The sequence below is a fragment of the Lynx rufus genome, unplaced genomic scaffold, assembly GCF_022079265.1.
Source record: "Lynx rufus isolate CCGP_SWC_20201006 ecotype Redwood Valley unplaced genomic scaffold, mLynRuf1.p SCAF_38, whole genome shotgun sequence".
In the NCBI taxonomy this organism is placed as follows: domain Eukaryota; kingdom Metazoa; phylum Chordata; class Mammalia; order Carnivora; family Felidae; genus Lynx; species Lynx rufus.
This window is the reverse complement of record NW_025814854.1, coordinates 2,806,762-2,828,697: the sequence shown is the minus strand read 5'-3', so window position 1 is coordinate 2,828,697 and position 21,936 is coordinate 2,806,762. Positions and strand designations below refer to the sequence as shown.

Here is a 21,936-nt window from a genome sequence, read left to right as displayed (position 1 = left end):
TCACACAATGAACACTCAACAAGTGTTCGTTCTGACCGAGCCCGAGTCTGACAGGGACGCACCACTCGGGAAGCCTCGTAGGAGAAAGAGCAGAAGAGAGAGGACAAGAAAGGGCGGGAAAGTGAGCTACTGAGCTCCTGCAGGGCGGGCCTGCCGGACAAAGCCAAGGTGAGGGGCGCAGCTCCCCTCAGCCAGGGTGGGTCGGGGTCCGGGGGGAGCCACCCGCCCAGCTGCGGTCTCTCGTCCTGGTTTTGTCTGTGCTGGATTAGTCTCCGAGCCGCCTCCCCTGGCCTGGCCATCCCGGTCACGGGTCAGTCCCAGGGTTGACACCCGTTGGCGCGGTGTGGTCGCAGGATGCCCCCCAACCAATCGCTAGGACTGTGGGGACAGAGTTGTGACCGGCCAGCCAGGACCACACAGCTGATTGTGAGGCTGCGTCCCGCGGGGCAGGCAGGAGCCAGAGGGAGGGGCGAGGTGCCACGTCCTGCACTCGACTCCGGGTCCCTGCCTGTCCACTGCTGACTGGCGGGGTTGGGGTGGCGGTGAGGAGACGTGCAGGGTGGAGGGAGGAGGGGAGGGCCGGAGGCGCGTCAGAGGACGGGCTGTGCGACCCGCCGGAGCCGGCCAGTGACGGTCAGGGACACTGGGGCCGCCCCGCCGCACACGCACCTGTTGGAGGCTGACGAGTCAGGGGGCCGGAGGTGTCCGCCTGGCCGTGCCGAAGGAGCTGCAGCAGGGGTCTGAGCGTCAGGCCGCGTTCGCCGGCCCGGCTGCCTCTTCACATCCCTCCCAGCTCAGGCCCCGTGTCACTTACTCGAAACTGGAGTTTTTATTGTGCTGAAAGCTGGCTGCTGTGACAATCTCACACTACACAGATAGAGAGGGGGTGCTAATCAGCCGCAAACGTTTACTTCAACGTAACCCATCCCGGTTACAATCGTAAGCCGACAGACACAGCCAGATGCCCCACAGGTGCCCTGGCCCCCAACCCTCGCCAGCTTCCCCCCCCCCCACACACAGCCCTGAGGAGCCCCCCGAGGACAGGCAAGTGGCCTGTGGCTTGCTCTATTGGCTGCGCCCGGTGCTGCGAACAAGCAGGTGCTTAACTACGGGTCGGGGGCAGGCAGCCATCCGCCTCTGCGGTGTGGGGACCTCGAACCTCTGAGGCCCTCGCTCCTGCCCGCGGCCTCCGTGAAACCAGTGTGCTGTGTGCCGCCCCCCCCGCCCCAGGACATGAAGGTAACAGAGAGCCACCGGTACCAGCGCCCCCCCCGGCCCCCCGCGGGTGAGTGTGCACCATGCTGCCCCACCTGGGCTCCTCCTGCTCTGGCGGGGGGCGGGGGGACTGGCAGATGCCGTCTGGGAGGGGCGCCCTCCCCGGGGAACGTGTGCGGAGCCAGCCCGCGGGACGGGACGAACCCCCCTGGCCCAGGCCGGGCAGAAGAGGCAGATCTGGACTCCGAGGAGTCAGGTGCGGGAGAAACACCACCTGGGACGCGCCTAAACAGAAGGTGGCGACAGAGATAAGCTAACACCACGGTGGTAAAGATGACCAGGAACGTTCTAGAAACGGAAAGCTGAACAGCCGAAACGGACCCGAGATGGGAAAGGTGTGCCGCAGGCAGCTGGCAGAGCACCGGGACTGGGGGCCCAGGAAAGCACAGGGAGGCTGCCGGGACAGAAGCCACCTGGGAGCAGCTCTGTGCACAGGCCTGCCAGGCTCAGAACAACGGGGCACGAGGACGCGGGAAAAGAGCAGGATGTGGAAAGGTGGCGGCTGTGAGTGGCCAGAACTCACGGAAGACACGATTCCCCAGAAAGAAAGCAAACTACTCACCCAGAGGGATGGATCGGAGGCCCCGCGCAGGCGCCTGGCACCCTCCGCCGTGCCGCTCCCCTCCCGTCCCCTCCCCTCCCCGAACTGAGCAGGGCCGCGCACCCCCACGTCCCTCAGGCTCTCCGAGTCTCCTGCTGTGATCTCTTGGGAATGGGGCAGGACCCCTGAGCACACCCTCACACTGGTGTCGGCTTGGGGGCCCCTTCACCCCACACGGGGCCCCAAGGTGGCGGGAAAGACTTCCAGAGGCCCAACGCGACAGGGCAGCAAGTGCCCACTTACAGCGCGTGGGTCATCCCTGCACACGTGACCAGCCGGATGGACGCCAGTCCCCAGGGCCGCTGGCTCTGCAACCTTTACCCTGACGTTCGGCCTACCAAGCTGGGAAGAGCCACCACATTAGCACAGCTCACGAGACCTCGCCCCGTCTCAGAACAGAAGGCACTGTGGACAGCGGGAGCCCCCCGTGGCCACTGCCCCAGGGCACGCCACGGCCTCCGCACGTGGGGCACACACGCTGCGCGTGGTCACCTGTCACGGACCCCACGGTTCCTGGCAGATGCGCACGGGGCCCCGACCGGGCCTGGCCGTGGGGCGCCTCTGCCTCAGGGATCTCGGGGAGCCCCTGGGGGGTTTTCACATTTTCCCTTCCGTCTCCCTTGGCCTCCCTTCACCTCCTACCGAACTGCTGCTCTGACAGAAGCTTGTAGTAAAGGCAAGTGCTCTTTCTCCGGCCCCCTTCGTTACAACAAGGTCTCAGACAGATGGCCAAGGGCACAGCACGGTCGGCTGCCCTGTTCGCACTCTGGAGAGAACTCACCCCTGCAGCTGTTCCAACCGCAGCACTGACTTCCGAAGGGACTCTTCCAGCTTTGAGATCTAAACACAACCAGAGTTCTGGTCACCAGGCGGTGTAGGCCAACCTACAGTGTTGAGAGCACGTGCTGACCCTCTGAATGTCTTAAACCACAAATCAGAATGTGGGAGGCATGGGAGCTGTCCTCTTGCTGCTTGAGTGAATGTGCACTGACAGCAGGCCACCAGGGGCCCCGGGGACCAGCACTGGGACGCCAGCACGAGGCAGCCTCACCCAGGTGCTCCCGGACCCTCTGTCTACACTCGAGAAGGCACTGCTCTGAGTCAGAAGCTCGATTAACACTGCTCTCACTAAAGCTTTGCTTTCCTTTCATTAAAGGCGAGTACTTACAAGGCTACAGAAGAGTGCTCACAGGGCTAGAGGGGAGTGCTCACAGGGCAAGACGGGAGTGCTCACAGGGCTAGATGGGAGTGCTCACAGGGCTAGAGGGGAGTGCTCACAGGGCTAGACGGGAGTGCTCACAGGGCTAGAGGGGAGTGCTCATAGGGCTAGACATTAGTGTTCACAGGGCTAGACGGGAGTGCTCACAGGGCTAGATATTAGTGCTCACAGGGCTAGAGGAGTTGCTTGCAGGGCAAACGAACAGGCCCCTCGAATGTCCTTTACAAGGACTGGCCAGTACAACTTCACAGTTGCTGTGGACGGAGAGGTGCCTCACGAGTTTGGGGATGTCAGCGGGTCAGTGTTGGCATTCCAAGGTGAAACTGTCCTGGCCACCACGGCTGGGGCCCCCAGGCAGCCACATGCTGTCCACAGGCGGGATCCCCGCACCAGGTTGAGGGTGGGCAGGACAGGCGCCAGCCCAGCGGCCCGCCGCCTTGAGACGCAGCCTCGGAACGAGGCGGCATGTCACCGGACTTACCTTTTCTCTATAGAAGGCCAACAGTCTCCTTCTGTGCTTTTCTTGAAATTCTGAAACCTGAGAAGACGGTACGCGTCAGCTGCTGGCGCCGGCACAGGGCCGCCACCGCGCACGCTGTCCCGGCGGCCAGAGGTTGGGAGGAAGCGTCAGTGCGAGCACCGGCGTGCCCGTCTCCCTGCGCCCCGTCCCCCCGCCTGCCCGCTGGCCCAGGCGTGGGCTCCGCTGGTGCCACCCTGCGCCCGAAGCAGAGCTCAGGACCGCCGCGCAGGACGCGCGAGCAGTGGCGTGTGCCCGGCGCAAACGCGAGCCCAGGCCACGTGCTCCGTGGGAAGCTCGGGCTGCCTCCCTCGCTAGCGGCTTCAGCGGTGTTGAGGGCCTGGCCGCGGGACGGGACACGACCAGCGGGCCAATCACAGTGTTCCGCCCCTTTGGGAGCAGCAGCCGGGTCACAGGATGGCCTCCTGACCCAACAGCACCAACAGGGTTGGGGTGACCCCGGAAGTGCTAGGTGGCCGCGGCCGGCCTGGGAGGGAGGAGCCGACGCAGGCAATGGTGCCCAGCGGAGCGGAGAGAGCGTGAGAGCCCGCGGACCCTGTCTGGTCCCCCAGGGCCCACCGCACCTGGTCCGGCACCATCTCTGGTCTTCCATTTGCGGGAGCCCCGACGTCCACGTCTGTAGCGGGCTCCCGAGGGCACCAGCGTAAATCAGAAACCGTGACCTGTGATTTACTCAGGGGAGAAAAGAGCCAGCCCAGGAGAGAGGTCTCCAGACGTGATGCCTTCCCTCTTGAAACACTAGGCCGTGACTGCTAAAACCCAATTCTGCTGCCCCGGGGCAAGGCCTCCGCGTGGCTCGTGCAGGGCTGGGCGCAGGGCCAGGTGGGACGCAAGGTCAGCATCCCGTAGGTCCTTCCCCGGGACTCTGCCAAGTGCTCGGACAGGAAGGGACGGCCAGCCCACAGCTGGTCCAAAGACCTCGTCTGCGGGCCAGGCCACCTCCAGAAGACGGGACCGCAGTCAGGAGTGACAGACACCCTCCTATTCTTCTGCCAAGCCCCCGCATCTTCCGAAGGGTTCCACGCCCTCGGGGTCCAGAGAACACACTGCCGGGGCCGTCGCTCCACAGGACGAGGGCTGACAGACACGGGCTCTGCCGGAAGCACTAGTCTGCGGTGGGGGCGCCACCAGGGGCCCGTCCCAGAAACCTCCTTGATGACAGCTCTCAGGCCTCATGGCTCCTCAGGTCTGGCTTCCAGGAGGCGGGCCTCACCTCCGGGCAAGGTAGCATGGGCGGCGAAGCAGGGCCGGCCCGGGTCTAGATGTGAGGTGGGGGCCCGTGCACAGCGGGGAGTGGTTTTGGCGGATCTGAAGCCACCCTCCACAGTCGTCTTCAGCAAGACAAGACTCCCCGTCTGTTTGCTTGGTCTCATTCCTCAACGGGTTCTACGCGTGTGGCAGGAAGAGAACGTCACACCCTGACCCCTAGACCTCATGTCTTGGTGTAGACCCTGAGAAACAGAGAGCAGGAGCGCCTGAGCACGACCACAGGACGGCCACGTGGTGTGTTGGGGAGCAGGACTGCGGGCACGCTGGCACGTGGGGCCTTCACCCCGGAGGTACCGGGCTTGGCAGGGCCTGTGGGCGGGCCCACGCCATCTTCACTCCGGCAGGCTATTCTCAAACCAGAACGGGCAGGGCACACGCGCACAGGCCTCTGTGGCAGCACACGGCAAGGACGGGGCCACAGGCAGGGCTGAGCCTGGGAGACGGGCTTGTGGACAGAACGCCGAGCCCCGAGGGGCCTGGTGCGAGTCCACGGCCACGCAGACCCCCGTCTGTGTGCCGCCCACGTGTACCAGGCAGGGGGCCAGCCTCCAGGTCCCCAGGGCGTCGGCCCGAGTGACCGCGTGCGGGGCCCCTCAGGCTGAGCCGCTGTGGACTTGATGGGGGTAGGCGACACCAACAAGGCAAGATCTAAAAGGCCGTGAGCCCTCATCCAGTAGAGAACGCCCTCCTGGACGGAGAGGGCACGGCCTCTTCAGTTTGTGACGCGCCAGGCTGAGGAAGGCCAGGCCGGGAGCTGACCGCGCACGCCTCTCCTTTGCTGTTCCGTGACTGGCAGGAGGTGTGGGATGGCCCATTTGGGGGGCGGTCCCCTCGGGTAGAGCCCCAGCCTCTGCGCAGGGGGATCAGGTCTGCTGGCTCATTTCTGTCCCCCTCCCGGAGGAGCAGCCGGTGTCCACACTCCGGCCAGCACGGACCAGCCCTGGCTCAGGGGAGAGGAGGGGAGATGAGAAGGGGTCCCGGGGAGGGGACAGGAAAAGGAAGATTTTTCTATGTCTTCCCAACTGGATCAGGAAGGGTGACCTCCCGATGGCTTCAGTGGAAGGACCTGCCGTGACTCTGACAGTCTCACACGTGCCAGGGCCCGAGGGCTGGCTTTACGTTCTTCAACTTACTGGAGACCCTGAGGGTTCCGTTTACGTGGGTTTTATCTGTCAGTGCTGACCCTACTAGAAACTGATATTGAGAGAAACGGATGACACATAGCAATTCATTTCAGAACAATAAACCCAGTTTGTTAACATGGGTAACAACGCGACATCCTGTCGTGTGGCCTCTGGAAACTCCACTCTGCGCCATGACAGATGGGCTCGTGACCGTGGGAGAGAAGACCCAGAGGCGAAAAGGATGTCACTTGGCAGCTGCCTCCGCAGCCTCTGTCCCCACCCCTGTGCGGGCGCATGGTCTGGGACAGCGTGTCTGCAGAGCTGTCTGGGAACACAACGTCAGGGCACAGGACTGCCAGTGGTTCTGAACGTCATGGGTGGAAGGGTCGCCAAGCTTGAGAACGTGGACAGTTTCCGGGCCTCAGGGGACCTGGCCCATGAAAGCTCCCACTGTGGACGTGGCGATGGAGACATCCGGGCCCCCGCTTGGCCCCTGCCTTGTGCCGCTGTTGTGTCCTGGGGCGCCACCCGGGCCTTCAGCGCTAAATGTAGATGGGACGGCCATGATACCGTGGTGGCTTCAGGCCGTGTCATAGCTAGAAAGGGCCTTGCAGAGAAGAGGAGGTCTCGGTGGGGCTGCTGGACCACAGCCTCCAGACGTGCAACGGGCCCAGAAGGTCAGGGTGGGACCGCTCTCCCTTGGCCCGCTGCCCCACGGGAAAGGTCTTGGCTAGAGGCGGCTCCTGGCTGCTGTCCCACTTGGCCCCTTTCCCTAGAGGGTAGGTGGGAGGTGGCCCACAGCAGGGGCTACACACTGACAGAAGGGGGAGAAGCAGGATGGCTGGGGGCCGGGGGGCTCCCTTCTCTCAGGCAGCTTCCCGGACAGAACGGTGGCCCGCACATGGTCCAGTGATGTCTGGGAAGTCAGACCTCTGGGGTGGGACGTGGGGTGAGCAGGGGTTCACAACCCTGGAGGGAGATGTGAGGCACACGTGGTGGGGGGGTGGGGGGGGCGGGAGGAGGACAGCACAGCGTGGCCGAGTGCGCTGTGACCCTCAGAAAGGAGGCAGCCGCAGCCTGCCGGGGGTTATGCTGAGCAAGAAGTACCCCGTGCAGGACTCACCTGGAAGGTCTCCTTTGAGTACTTCCTACACAGGTCGTCTATACCCACGAACAGCGCCCGGATATCCGCGTCCGTCTGAAAGAGAAGGAAAGCAGGGTCCCCGTTACCGCCTCTAACACGGGCGTGCGGCACTGGTGAGAAAACCGCACCTCCGGGTCTGGAGTCAGCCACACGTGACACAATCGATCGACACCTCACAAGCCATCTCCAGGGGCCCCGGGAGGGACACCCACGTCCCAGCTGCCGGTGGCTGTGGCAGACGAGGGGCAGCGCCACGCCTCCAGCGCTAAGGGGCTCCGGGCACCCACCGAGGGGCAGAGCGGCCAGCGGCCGGCTGAGCCCCCGGGCCGCGTGTCCTCCTCTGTGAGGCGTGAGACACCCCTACTTGGACGGGTTCCCCCAAAGGTTGAAGGAGGCGGGGGTGAAAGCCAAGCAGAGGAAACGCGTGGAGCTCGGGGGAAGGGAAAGCCGACGATCGCGGCCAAGTCGGCACAAGTACGTGCTGAGTTACGGAGAAAGCAAGCTCGAGAGACTCAGGAGAGCGAGGGCTGAAGAAACCGTCTCTGCCGACTTACGACGCTAGTGCAGACGTGCCCTGTCCCCCACCCCCCATCCCCCCCACGTCAGCAACGGCCGTCCTGCGACAGGAGTCAGAGAGCGGCCGCCGCTAAACGGACAGGACAGCACGAAGCGTGCAGGGGCACCCGGATAAGGACACACACGCACCAGAGCGAAGAGGTGCAGGAGGGGCCTCGTGCGTCCTCCCCGTCTGGTCTTTGGTCTGGGCTGTGGGCAAGTCACGAGCTTCGGGATGTGCCCCCGAGCCCCAGCGAGACGACAGTGAAGCTGAACTCAGATGAGCAGCAGAAACGGGGAAATGCTCCCCAAAGGGCCAGGGCCTTCTGGGGGAGCCAGCAGCGGGGTGGGAGCAGGTCTGGCTCTGGAAGGTCAGGGGGCCGGTGTGGTGAAGCAGCCCCGGGATCCACTCCTGGGCGTCAGGGCGACAGCGGGGGGGGGCCCCCGCACAGTGCTGCCTGGACGGACCACCGCAAGGCGGGGCAGCACGGCCCACGTAGCGGGGCCGGGGCCTTCAGGTACGTGCAAACCCTGCTCTGCACCAGCTGGACCCGCCGCCCTGGCACACGGCCCAACGTGTCCGAGCTTCCGTCCCCCGAGCGAGGTAAGCAGAAACGGTGCCCTCCCGAAGGTCACGTGGAGCGCGGGCAAACAAAAGGGGAGCGGCGCCCCCAACAGAGCGTGGCCGGGCCTGGTGCTCGGCAGGTGGGGACCACGCCTGTTATGTAAAGACACATACAGAGACGGCCCAGAACAAGATGGACGGCTCCGTGGGCCAGAAGCGAAAGCACCTGGAAAGGCTGTCACTCATCCGTCGGGGCCTACTACCTTCTGTGACGGGAGTCAATCATTCTACACGTGACAGAGGCCCCGAGGGGCAGGGGAGGGTGTGGAGACAGAGCAGCCGAGGGCTCTCCAGGCTAAGGATCGACCTCACGGCACGGGCTGTGGAACCTCTGCGAAGACAGGCAGGACAACTACGCAGACAGCCGCATCACACGCAGGAGAGCCGGGTGCGGAAAAAGACAAAAATGGAGGAGTACGGCCAAAGCGCCAAAAAACATGAATTTCCATTAAAGAATTCTAAGCCCAGTGAAAATATGCTTCCAAATGGAGACAAAAACAGAGGTCCTTTTCAGACAAACAAAAAACAGAGAATTTGTCACCAACAGAAGCCACGGCCTTCAGGTAGGAAAGGGGTCCTCGGTGGGAACAAGTGGGTTCAGGAACAAGTGAGGAGCACGAGGGAAGGGGACTGTGGGGTGACCCAAGATCAGAATGGTGACCGCACACCCGTCATCCCATGGGGCTCTGTGCAGACAGAACTGAACCACACACCAACAGCATGAGGGGAAGGTGGGACAAAGGTGACAGAAGTGTCTGAGACCCTTGCATTGGCAGGAAGACTACTTCACGTTAGACTGCAGAAGGTCAAGGGCATACCGTAGTCTCTGGGGTCAGGGAAACAAATGCTGTCTTGGTCTGATGCTCAGGTCACAAACAATTCCCACAGCCACGTACCCATACGTGTGCATTCTTCTGTATTAAACTTGAATAAAAGTAAAAATAACAACTAAAAATCCCCAAATATTTCTAAACTAATCAATACAGTTTCAGAAAACACACAGGTCACAGGAGTAATCAGAAAAAATTTCAAAGTATTCTGAAGTGAAAGATAACAAAAACGTAACACAGCCAATTGCAGAAACGCAGGCAAGGATGAACGGAAGGGTGCCACAACCCTGCAATGTAGATATCAGAAGGGAGAGGCTAGAGGTTCCTGTAAGCAATTATCTTAAAGAACAAATTTAATCCAAAGAGAAAAGAAAAAGGAAACGATAAAGAAAACTTTAAAAGTTGAGAAATGCAAAGTGACGACAAACAGAGTCAAAACACCTGAGAACACTAACTTACTAACAATAAAACCAGGTAAGACTGTTGAAGAAAAAAAAGAGACAAGGCAACAAAAAAAGGACATCACTACAGATCTCACAGACGCTGAAAATACAGATGGCTACAGACATGTGGATGATGAGAAATTTCAAAATTCAGAGGAAGTGCACAAATTCCTAGAAGAAGACTTACTTAAGCTGACCCAAGAATGAGGAACTCTGAAAAGTTCCATGTCTAATTAAAAAATTAAACCCTAGTGGGGCACCTGGGTAGCTCAATTAGCTGAGTGTCCAACTTTGGCTCAGGTCATGATCTCATGGTTCATGAGTTTGAGCCCCACGTAGGGCTTACTGCTGTCAGCGAGAAGCCTGCTTTGGATTCTCTGTCTCCCTCTGTCTCTCTCTACCCCTTCCCCGCACGTGCTCTGTGTCTAAAAAATAAACAAGCACTAAAAAAAAAAAAAAAAAAAAAATTAAACCCTAGTTAAAAACCTCCTCAGCCTTCTAGGATCAGAGAGTGTCACACATGAATTTTACCATTCTCTGAATAACCCCAATCTTGAAAAAAAATCTTCCAGAAAAGAGGAAATGAAAGACTATCCAACTCCTTTTATGAAGCCAGCAAAACTCCGATTCACCAAAACTTGAAAAGGGCATGTAAGAAAGGAAAATCACAGGTCAGTTCTCACATGAACGCAGGTGCACAAAACCCAAATTCATCTACACATACAAGCTATACCGCATCACAACCAAGTTGCAGTATTTGAAATTCTACTGTGAGTTTAAAATTCTAAAAATAAATGCAATTCACCACATCACCAAAATAAAGAAGAAAAATAAAATGATAACCCCTTAGTAAGAAACCCAGAGCTCACATGAATACTCCATGGTGACCCACTGGAAGCTTGACCCTGAAATCAGAAAGAGACAAAGGACGCCTGCCATCACCACTGTGTCCCCTTGTTGCTTACACAGTGAGAAGAAGGCACAAGGAAAGAAAGGGGGGAATGACACAGAAATTAAACATTTGGAGATGACACGATTGTGCACAGAGACAGTCTAGACGGATCTTCACATCGGCCAACAGCATTATCAAGTGAATTTAGCACGGTCACCAGATAAAGGTTAATAAACAAAACCAACCCATTTTTACACACCAACGAGAAGCACTTAGGAGATGAAATTATCCCAAATCATCAATACGCGAGGGTGACGCTAACGGCGGCACCAGCCTCTGTACAGAAAACCGCCACTGAAGCCGGAGCGCATCTAAACAAATGGAGGCGTGCCACACTTGTGGCCTAGAGGCCCCACTGTAGGGATGTCAGTTTACCTGTGTCATCAGTGAAGTGCAAACCCAACAGGGCTTTGTGTGGAAATTAACAAGCTGGTTCCAAAATTACATGAAGGCGCTAACTTAAGAGGGACACCTATCTCTTGCCTGCGCATTAGTGGAGGCCTGTGCTCAGTGGACGGCCTTCCGCTCGGAAACCAGCAGCCCTCCTCTGCTGGGTCACCAGCATCCACTTGGCAGAGTGTGTGTGTGTGTGGGGGGGTGCTGTCCAAGAGACTGCTTTGGGGGCCAGGCCTGGGGAGGCATTGTTCACGGGAAGCAGGCGGGGAGACTGAGTCTAGCTGGGGGCCCCGCAAGGAGAGCAGGGCCAGAGACAGCCCCCAGCCAGGCCAGCGTGCTGCTCCAGTGGCTGCTGTCCACTTCTCTCTTCCGCCATACAGGAAGGTCATCCCCCGAAACCCTGTGGGACACCCCCAAATGTCCTAAACCCAGGTCCTTGCCGGCACGTGGTCATGTCCTCCAAGTCCCGATTTGGGCTGCGGCCCAGGAACCAGGCTCATCCTCACCACGAGCAGCCTCCGACCTGGGGCCTGGGGCAGGACGGCTGAATCCACCCCTCAGAGGTCAGGGGAAGGCAAGAGGGCACAGCCATCACGGAGACCCTGTGGGTGGGTGTCCTGGGGTTCCTGCCCTGGGGCCACACATGCATCTTCCTTAGCCAGGCCTCTGCTGTCTAGGGGAGCCTCTGGTCTAGCCACCTCCAGCCCCCGACTCTGCCCACTTCTCCCCAGCGCCTTAAGTGGGCATGTGGAAGAGTGCCCTGCACACTCATGGCCCCAGGTCCCACGTCCTCACACTTGGAGTCCAGACGCCGCTGGCTTCTCCAGGGCTCGGGGCCTCCCCATCTCCACTGGAGAACCAGCCAATTCCAGCCCAAGTGCAACCCCTTCCGGCCCATATATCCTTCTGCTGTGCGTTCATCACAGGCTCTGTCCTGCGGGCCCGGCTGCCTCTCCCAGGTCCCCGCGGGCTCCCCAGCTTCAGTCTCCCCGCCACCTGACAGATAAGGCCCTTTCCGGTGACAAACAAGTCAACAAATACAAAGCAGGTGGTGTCCTGTGTGTGAAGCCAAAGGAGCAGGTGCGGGCAGAGTAAGAGGCGTGGGCAGCTTTCACATAGCAGGTCGCAGAAGATCAGCTTGGCCTGGTCCATGCACTGTGTCTGGCTCTGACAAAAGAAAGCCAGTCAGAGCAGAAACCACCAGGGGCACTGCGTTTACCAGGGTTCGTGTTGTCCTGTGAAACGTCGCTCACGTACGTGCACACACATGGATTCACGCGCACCCAAATGCACACACACTGTGCCATGATTCTAAGTGTCCTTCCTGCCACAGGTCAAAGAAACCACAGTCACACAGAACCGTAGGCAGAGACCTAAAGGCAGTGGGGGAAGGAGGAGGTGGAAGCAGCCTGGCCCCAGGAGCAGTGGCAGGTTGGAGTCACCGGCCAGGGGACCAGGTGTCCACCAGAGGTCAGGTCCCAGGGAGCCGCGGGCATGAGGGGACTTGGGTTTCACTCCGAGAAGGCCGGGACACATGACCCATGTGCGCAGACCCCTCTGGCTGTGGGGGGAGAAAAGATTCCAGGAAGCAGGAGGGAGGGCAGGAAGAATGGCTCTTAGGCGTCATGGTGGCAGAGGAGAAAGGAGGGCCCCCGAGAGACTGCTGGAAGCGGCCCCAGAATGCAACGCGGGCGTGTGGGAGAGAGTGGCCAGGAGCAGCACCGGTGCCGCGAACAACTTCACTCACGCGTGTGCACAGAGAATAAACAAATACGTACATCTTCAAGCATCTGTAGAACATTAACAATTGCCACGTACGAAGACACAGTGAAAATCTTGACAATTAAAAAAAGAAACCACATGGCCATATTCTCTGATCACAAAGGCATAAAATTAAAAGTTTTCTACAAAAACGGTAGAGGAAATAAGACCTAATCTCTCAGAAATTAAGGAATATTCTCCCAAGTAATTCTTGAGTTGATAAAGAAGTTAAGAGAAATAAGACTATTTAGAAATGATAAAACCAATGCTCAAAGTGATGCAGAACAGCAGTCAACAGAAGCAAATGGACAGCCTGAAATACATTTGTTAGAAAACAAGACAGAGCACACATAAACTGAGCGTGCAAACCAAGAAGGCAGAGGAAGGCGGGGGCGTCCCTCCCTCGGCCGCAGGCCCGACCAGCTGCACCAGTCAGCAGAGCCTGGAAGCACAGCTGGGGCCTAAAGCCGTACATTTCTTTCCCCCTCCCCCCATGTTTTACTTTAAAAACATTTTTTTAAATGTTTGTTTATTTTTGAGAGAGACAGAATGAGCGGGGGAGGGGCAGAGAGAGGGAGACACAGAATCCGAAGCAGGCTCCAGGCGTCGAGCTGCCGGCACAGAACCCGTCGCGGGGCTCGAACTGAAGGACCGCCAGATGGTGACCCGAGCTGAAGTCGGACATTTAACCGACTGAGCCACCAGGCTCCCCTTCGTGTTCTTACTTTTAATTGTTCATTTTAATAATCATTTGTTTATATCCTTATCTCCTTTACAAAGTTCCTTGAAAGCCTCTTTTGTCTCTTTTTTTCCTTTTTTTAAAAGATGTAACTTATTGTCACGTTAGCTAACATACAGTGTATACAGTGTGCTCTTGGCTTCAGGAGCGGATTCCTGTGATTCATCGCTTCCATACAACACATAGTGCTCAACCCAACAGGTGCCCTCCTCAATGCCCATCATCATTTTCCCCTCTCCTCCGCCCCTCATCAACCTTCAGTTTGTTCTCTGTATTTAAGAGTCTGTTACAGTTTGCTTCCCTCTCTGTCTGTAGCTATTTTTTTCCCTTCCCTTCCCCCATGGTCCCCTGTTAAGTTACTCAAATTCCACATATGAAGGAAAACGTATGATGTGTCTTTCTCTGACTTACTCCACTTAGCATAATACTCTCTAGTTCCATCCACGTTGTTGCAAATGGCAAGAGTTCATTTCATTCTTTCTCATTGCCAGGTAGTATTCTGTTGTATATATATACGTATATATACATATGTATACATGTATATGTATATGTATATGTATATGTGTATATACATATATGCATTATATGTAATATATTTTTTCTTTTTTACTTGTTTTTTTATTTTACATCCAAGTTAGTTAGCATATGGTGCAACAATGATTTCAGACACATCTTCTTTATCTATTCATCCGTCGAGGGACATTTGGGCTCTTTCCAAAATTTGGCTATTGTTGAAAGGGTTGCTATAAACATTGGGGTACATATGCCCCTATGAACCAGCACTCCTGCATCCTCTGGATAAATTCCTAGTAGTGCAAGTGCTGGGTCGTAGGGTAGTTCTATTTTTAAATTTTTGAGGAACCTCCAGACTGTTTTCCAGAGCGGCTGCACCGGTTTGCATTCCCACCAGCAGCGCAAAAGAGATCCTCTTTCGCCACATCTTCACCAACATCTGTTGTTGCCTGAGTTGTTAGTTTTAGCCACTCTGACCGATATTAAAAAAACCAGAACTGGACCCACAAATGTGTGGCCAACTTATCTTTGACAGAGCAGAAAAAATTATCCAATGGAAAAAAAGACAGTGTCTTCGGCAAATGGTACTGGTAGAACTGGACAGCGACATGCAGAGCAATGAACCTGGACCACTTTCTTACACCGGACACAAAAAGAAACTCAAAATGGATGAGAGGCCTAAATGTAAGACAGGAGGCCATCAAAATCCTCGAGGAGAAAGCAGGCAACAACCTCTTTGACCTCGGCTGCAGCAACTTCTCACTCAACACATCTCCGGAGGCAAGGGAAACAGAAGCAAAAATGAACTACTGGGACCTCATCAAGATAAAAAGCTTCTGCACAGCGAAGGAAACAATCAGCAAAACTAAAAGGCAACCGACAGAATGGGAGAAGATATTTGCAAACAACATATCAGATAAAGGGTTAGGATCCAAAATCTATAAAGAACTTATCAAGCTCAACACCCGAAAAACAAATAATCCACTGAAGAAATGGGCCAAAGACATGAACAGACACTTCTCCAAAGAAGACATCCAGATGGCCAACAGACACATGAAAAGATGTTCAACATCACTTGGCATCAGGGAAACACATATCAAAACCACGTTGAGGCAACATTTCTTAAAGGAAATAAGGCACTTTCTACCAAACACTTAAATCTTTGACCTTATTTTTCCACTTCTAGGAATTTATGCTACAGAAATATTCCTACAGATATGCAGAGACATGGTAAAAAATGTTGGCTGTAAGACTGCAACAGTGAAAAACTAAAACCCCCCACTAGGAAACTGCTGAAATAGTTTTGCCAATAGGAAAATACTGAAACAGTATGCAGTGTTTTTGGAGAGGGTGGGCGTGCCAGAAGTGTGAAGTCAACTGAGCAGACACCATTATGTAAGAAGATAAATCCCAGTAACACACAGCAGGAACTATGTTCCCACTTGTTGACATCTGTGGGAAACAGGATTTGGGGGACTTGTACTTCTCCATTATGATTTACTGTATCATTTCAGTTTTTTGTGACATCGTATTATATTTATAATCAGAAAAAAACCAATTTTGTTATAGATTAAAACATCCGATCACACACATATCTTAGAACCTAAGTATAAAGAAAATAATTATTTACAACTAAGTTCAAACCAAACAAGTTAAACTGATGTATTTTCAAGAGAAAACAAAAGTCATTGTTTCAAGCCTACGGTGACAGTCATCAACTCTGAACTGACGTTCCTCCAACCCTCTTCATTAGGTATGAGCCCCAGGGAAAGCCAGACTCTGTCGCCTTCTTCAGGGGTCTGTACTGTACCGGAGACCCTATTCACCTCATCTTCACCTCCCAGAACACAGCACGGCAAGCTACAAACAGGGCCAGTCTACAAAAGAAGGTTATCCGAGGCATTCAAAACCAAACCCTGATTGTACTTTACTCAGAAATCCTGGAAGATCTTCTAATTAACCTAGCAAAATGAAAAAATTTTTCAGACACCCCAAATGACTAAATATTGAATCTCAATATTAAAAAAAAAAATGCTGATCGGGGCGCCTGGGTGGCTCCGTCGGTTAAGCGGCCAACTTCAGCTCAGGTCATGATCTCGCGGTCCGTGAGTTCGAGCCCCGCATCGGGCTCTGTGCTGACAGTCAGAGCCTGGAGCCTGTTTCAGATTCTGTGCCTCCCTCTCTCTGACCCTCCCCCGTTCATGCTCTGTCTCTGTCTCAAAAGTAAATAAACGTTAAAAAAAAACAATAGCATAATACTCTAAAAAAAAAAAATACTGATCAACATTCAGATAATACATATTTGAACTTACGTGTTCTGAAAGTAAAAGTGTGCGACAAGGCACTTTACAAATCAAGCACTCGCCCTTTCTACCTGTAAAAGAAAAGCAAACTTTACTATATCATAGTGAGTATTGCTTCTGAACGCGTGGAGATGCAGATTCAAATTACAGTTTTCTTCACAACGTAGCATCCACACTTCCACACTCCATCATGACACTGCACGTGGCCAGAGTTGGGACACCGTTTATGCCGCGAACGATCCACCTCTTCCTGCCTTGTAGAACTGCCCCAAATTAGTGACTGTGAAGGTCAACAATACTGAAACTAAATGTGTCTCAGAACTCTCTTACAGTTAGGTTTTGCAGCGATATCTTAATTAACAATGGTCAGTACTCAAAATGAAAGTAGCTCCTTGCACCCCACCCAACACATGAAGTCCAAGTTTTGCTCTGCTCCCGCAGCCTCACCTCTGCGACACCAGGGACCGCTCACCGGGAAAGGACTCTGCGTTTGCCGAGCTCCTGCCACCTGCACGGCGGCGCCTGGACGGAGGCCTCGTACCTCCCACCTGCTGGCGTCGGCTGACTCACCTGCTCCTGTCCGGGGGCCCCAGTGACCCGCACCTGCCACAGCATGCTGGTTTCCGCCACGCTCGTCCTCACTGGGAAGCCCGCGCTAAGTCCAGCACTTTCTGGCCTGCCCCCACAGGGGCCCCTTCTCCCGTGATTACGCCCTGGGCCCCCGGAGCGGCCGCTGTCGTGGGCAAACTCAGACTCCTTCCTACGCCCGTACCCGCGTCACTGGCGGCAGCAGGGCCCCTCGTCCCGGGCTTGGCCCCGACCCCACATGTCAGAGTCTCACTTTCCCAGAGCGGCCTGGAGCCCGGAGCCGGCCAGTCAGTACCGCGCTCCTCACCCTTCCAAGCAGCACACGCAGCCCAAACCCGGGCTCTCTTTCTCCCCCGCTTCTGGTCCAGCGTAGCTAAGAACCGGGCAAAAAATCACTTAACTGGGAAGTGGATTCAGAGACGTGGGTTCCAACCTGGATGAACCTGCAACACTGCCGGCGCCCATCCATTCTTCTTGAGTGTCCCCCCAACTCCCTGTGGGGGGGTGTTCGGACCAGCCCCAGACCGCGTGCTGACCTCCCTCAATCCCCTGCCTCCCCTCCAGTTACCCACCACAGAACAACCCAGCTCACTCTGCCTTCTTCCTCTGTCCCGTCCCACCCCCAGCACGTGGGACGACGGTCCTGGTACAGAAAGAGCGGGCTCCCTTCCGGTGGCCTCCAGAGCCACCCCCTTCCTCTATCCCTACAAACACGTTCAAGTCGCCCTCTCCTGAAAACATCCACGCCTGGCGGTACGTTCCCGCCCCCCCCCCCCCACGTCTCTACTGCGGATTCCGGAGCACAGAACTTCCCCTTGAGCATCGCTGCAGCCTGAAGCCGTGGAGTCAAAGATTAACAGAGCTGACTCCGAAAGCTCTGCGAGTTGTGTTGAGGGCGGGGGCAGTAACAGACCGGACACAGAGAGGAACTTGTCTGCAGCTAATGGACAGGAAAACTGACATTCATACTTAATATGCAAACAGAGCTCACTAACCCATTAAGCACTCCAGCAAAAGGTGTGAGGGCCGCTGGCCAAAGCACAGACCACCAGTAATGTATGAAAAGAAAATCCAGGCCATCGGTGCTGGGGACGTGGCACAGCCACGCCTTCTGGGCGGGTTGGTCCTAGGTGTCGGCTGTGACGGGCACGGCCCAGTGAGGCACTTCCACGCTTACACACACGCAAAGGAGAAAACCACACAAGTGAACAAGTGCTGTTTACCAGCAAAACATTAGAAAAAACACACGTCGGGGCGCCTGGGTGGCTCAGTCGGTTGAGCGTCCGACTTCAGCCAGGTCACGATCTCGCGGTCCGTGAGTTCGAGCCCCGCATCGGGCTCTGGGCTGATGGCTCAGAGCCTGGAGCCTGCTTCCAATTCTGTGTCTCCCTCTCTCTCTGCCCCTCCCCCGTTCATGCTTTGTCTCTCTCTGTCTCAAAAATAAATAAACGTTAAAAAAAAAAATTAAAAAAAAAAAAGAAAGAAAAAACACACGTCTTTTACCAGGGAATCAGTTAAATAGGTCTTGGTATGGCAACTAAAAGATATACTAAGCAACCTTAAAAAGGATGATACAGACTTAGTTGAACATGAAAAAATATCCATGTCCTGTTCATAAATGCAGGTAACTAAACGGTATACACGCAATACCATTAAATTTTTTTTAATATTTATTTTTGAGAGGTGGGGGGACAGAGAAGAGAATCTGCAGCGGGCTCCAGGATGACAGCAGAGAGCCCGATGTGGGGCTCAAATTCGCAAGCCGCGAGATCATGACCTAAGCCGAAGTCTGACGCTTAACCCGCTGAACCACTCAGGCACCTCCCATTTTGGTGTTAAAAACCCGTATCCATAGGAAAGAGTCTGGGAGGATATACACCAAAGCTTAAGGAGGGCTTATCTCTGAGTAACGGTCACCAAACAGCTGGGAAGCTATGGTCAGTGCTCCACCCAGAGCCCTCAAGCCTTTCTGCTGTCTTTTTTGTTTTGTTCTGTGTCCCAGCACCTGTGGCTTTTTGGAGGAATGACCGAGGGCTACTGGAATGTGCTTTGGCCTTAGGCTTCAAGAGCTAGAGGTCCGCTGGGAATCGCCCTGCCCGAGGCCCCGAACCAGTCCCCCAAGGCTGAGAGCATGCACTGGTCTCCACTGTTTTCACCCAAGTTCACCCACGCCACTAAATCCAGGGGGAGGTTCCACTCTGCCCTGGGGCGCCAGGTCCCAAATACTCTGCTTTCTTTTCTTCCACAGCCTCCTCCTACCTTCACCCATCTTCTTCAAGAAATGCTCCTCCCAGGTGATACCATGCCCTGGTTCCCTCTGCCCTCCACACTCTCACTCTCCTCACTCCAGTATCTTCGATGACTATATACATGCTAATTCCCCGACGTGTTCCTGGCTGTCCTGACCCCGAGCCCCAAATACTCAATCTCTCCCAGTCTCCCCGCCTCGGATGGCTCTCACCGGAATCTCAGCGTACAACGTGAGCCCCTGAACCTCACCCTGGGAGCTGCTGTTTTCTCTCTGTGCTCGGTGCTGCTAACCCAACCCCCAATCCTCCAGTCAGAGGCCAGGCCACTCCCCAGACTCCACTGTGCTACATCTCTCTATGCCCACGGCCCCATCATCGCTCAACCGCACAGCCTCTTGCCCAGTTCCTGTCTCCCACCAAACTACCTTTTCACCCAGCTGCCAGAGACTTTTCAAACACACACGTGAGACTCAGCAACCCCACTGCAGATATACACCCAAGGCGGTCCACAAGATAGACATCGGGTTAGTGGTTCTCTCTGATGTGGCTTCTGAGAGGGTGGTGATGTTCTCTCAATCTGGGAGCTGGTTTCACAGGTAAATTCACCCTGTAAAAATTCTTGTGCTTTGCATTCGTGACTTTTTCTTTGTACTTCAATTTAAATATTTTTAATGTTTATTTATTTTTGAGAGACAGAGAGAAAACACGCGAGTGGAGGAGGAACAGAGAACGAGGGAGACGCAGAATCGGAAGCGGGCTCCAGGCTCTGAGCTGTCAGCACAGAGCCTGACGCGGGGCTTGAACCCACAAACCGGGAGATCATGACCTGAGCCGAAGTCGGACGGTCAACCGACTGAGCCACCCAGGTGCCCCTATTTGTCTTTCTCTCCTGTGAATTATCAGTTTATATTCCTGGCTAACTTTTTTATTGGGACGATATTTTTCTTAATCATTTATACTGAGCTCTTTACATAGGGAGACAATTAACTTGGTCATTAATAAGATAGTTATTTTCATGAGTGTGCAATTTGCCCTTTAACTTTGTGTATTTTTTGGCATGTAGGGCATACAGAGGTTTCACATTTTTTTTTTCTTTTAGGTCAAATCTATCTTTTCCTTTGTGATTTCTTCTCTTTTTTTTAATGTTTATTTAAATTTTAATTTTTAAAATTTTTTAATTTATTTTTGAGAGAGAGACAGAGCGAGTGGGGGAGGGGCAGAGAACGAGGGAGACACTGAATCCGAAGTGGGCTCCAGGCTCCGAGCTGTCAGCACAGAGCCCGACGCAAGGCTCGAACCCACAGACTGCGAGATCATGACCTGAGCCAAAGTCGGACGCTTAACCGACTGAACCACCCAGGCGCCACTCTTTGTCTTCAACTTAAAATTTTCATAGAAAGAGACAGAGACACCTGGGTGGTTCAGTCGGTTGAGCGTCGGACCCTTCAAGTCGGCTCAGGTCACGATCTCTTGGCTCTGTGCAGACAGCACGGAGCCTGCTTGGGATTCTCTCTCTCCCTCTCTCCCTGTCCCCTCTACCCCTGCCCCGCTTGCTTTCTATCTCAAAATAGATAAACTTAAAAAAATCTCATGGAAAGAAAGATACCTCTGATCACATCACCACCCTGCTTAAAACCAGTGGTTTCCTACTGCCCGGAGAACAGGGGGGGATCCCCTGCGGCATGCTTCAGCCGACTTCACCAGCACCCTCAGCTCCTCCAGCCCGTCCACACTTCCTTCTACCCTAGGATCTCTGCACTCGGCGTCACCTCTGCCTGGGAGCGCCCAAGCTTCCGGGCTGACTCTCACCTTCCCGCCCCCTGCCCCGCAGGCTCTGGCTCCACCCTCGCTTGATGCCAGGTGAGGACGCGCCTTCTGGGCCCGTGCGCTGGTGTTTAAAGGCATCCTGGACACAGGGCCTAGTTTAACCCGCCTTCCGAAAGGGCAGGGAGAGCCATACTCCCGGGGCTGACACCTGCGATCTCGGCCAGCACGTTTTCCACCATCCCTCCGGCCGCCCACCCAGCAGGACGTCCTGCTGCCTCTGCACCCGAGGTTCGGGAAGGAACCCGGCGCCCTCGGCCCCGCCCCGCCGCCCGGGTACTGCCCGACCCCAGGGCCCGCCCGCCTCACCTTTGTCCAGGCAGACGTCGCAGTACACGTGGCCGCAGTTGGTCAGGCTGAAGCATGACGTCCGGTGCGGCGGCTGGAAGCAGCGATTACAGAACACCCAGCTGGCCATGTCGAACCGGGCGTCCGCGCCGCCGCCGCGCAGAAGCCCAGGCCCGCAAGAGGCCCACACGCCGCGTCCCGCCGCGGGCAGAGGGTGGCGACTCTGCACCTGCGCAAACGCGAACTTGTAACCCGGCGCCTGCGCACCAGAGAGCGGTGTGGCTCCCGCCAAAACCCGTGCTGGAACATACCAACCCGGGGAAGGGAGGGAGGTGGGGTTAGATAGATTCTTCTCCTCGCAGGCTGTCTTGGCTGGACGTGGAGAGGAGGAACGTGCACACCGGGGCCTGGCCTCCCTCATCCCATCACTGCACTCCTTGCCAAGTCTTCTGTGGAGCCGTGTGTCCTAGTCCAGGCCCGGAGACGGTGCCGGTGTCCCCGGTTGGCGCCCACATGGGCGTGCCGGGAAGGCGCAGGCGCAGAGCTTGGGCAGGGGAGGCCAAGGCGGGGAGGGGAGTGGGACCGGCGGGAACGGCAGTGATGGCTGGGAGACCGTGTGCGCACGCGGCACCCTGCCTGGTGCGGGGAGGGGGCCGGGGGCGGAGGGTGGGCGGGTTAGGGACGCCGGGCTGACCAGAGG

The 21,936-nt window shown here is 55.8% G+C and overlaps 1 protein-coding gene across 1 annotated transcript in view; it reads right to left on the bottom strand.

Annotated features, from left to right (window-relative positions):
* Positions 1-21,366, bottom strand: part of RNF212 (ring finger protein 212) — a 37,295-nt gene extending 15,929 nt beyond the window's left edge. The window contains exons 1-7 of the mRNA XM_047094159.1: positions 21,258-21,366; positions 16,297-16,358; positions 7,150-7,224; positions 3,577-3,633; positions 2,658-2,716; positions 815-867; positions 670-727 (exon numbers count right to left, since the gene is read on the bottom strand). Of these exons, the coding sequence (XP_046950115.1) occupies positions 670-727; positions 815-867; positions 2,658-2,716; positions 3,577-3,633; positions 7,150-7,224; positions 16,297-16,358; positions 21,258-21,366 (473 nt within the window). The remainder of the gene's footprint in view (positions 1-669; positions 728-814; positions 868-2,657; positions 2,717-3,576; positions 3,634-7,149; positions 7,225-16,296; positions 16,359-21,257) is intronic.
* Between the last annotated feature and the right edge of the window lie 570 nt (positions 21,367-21,936).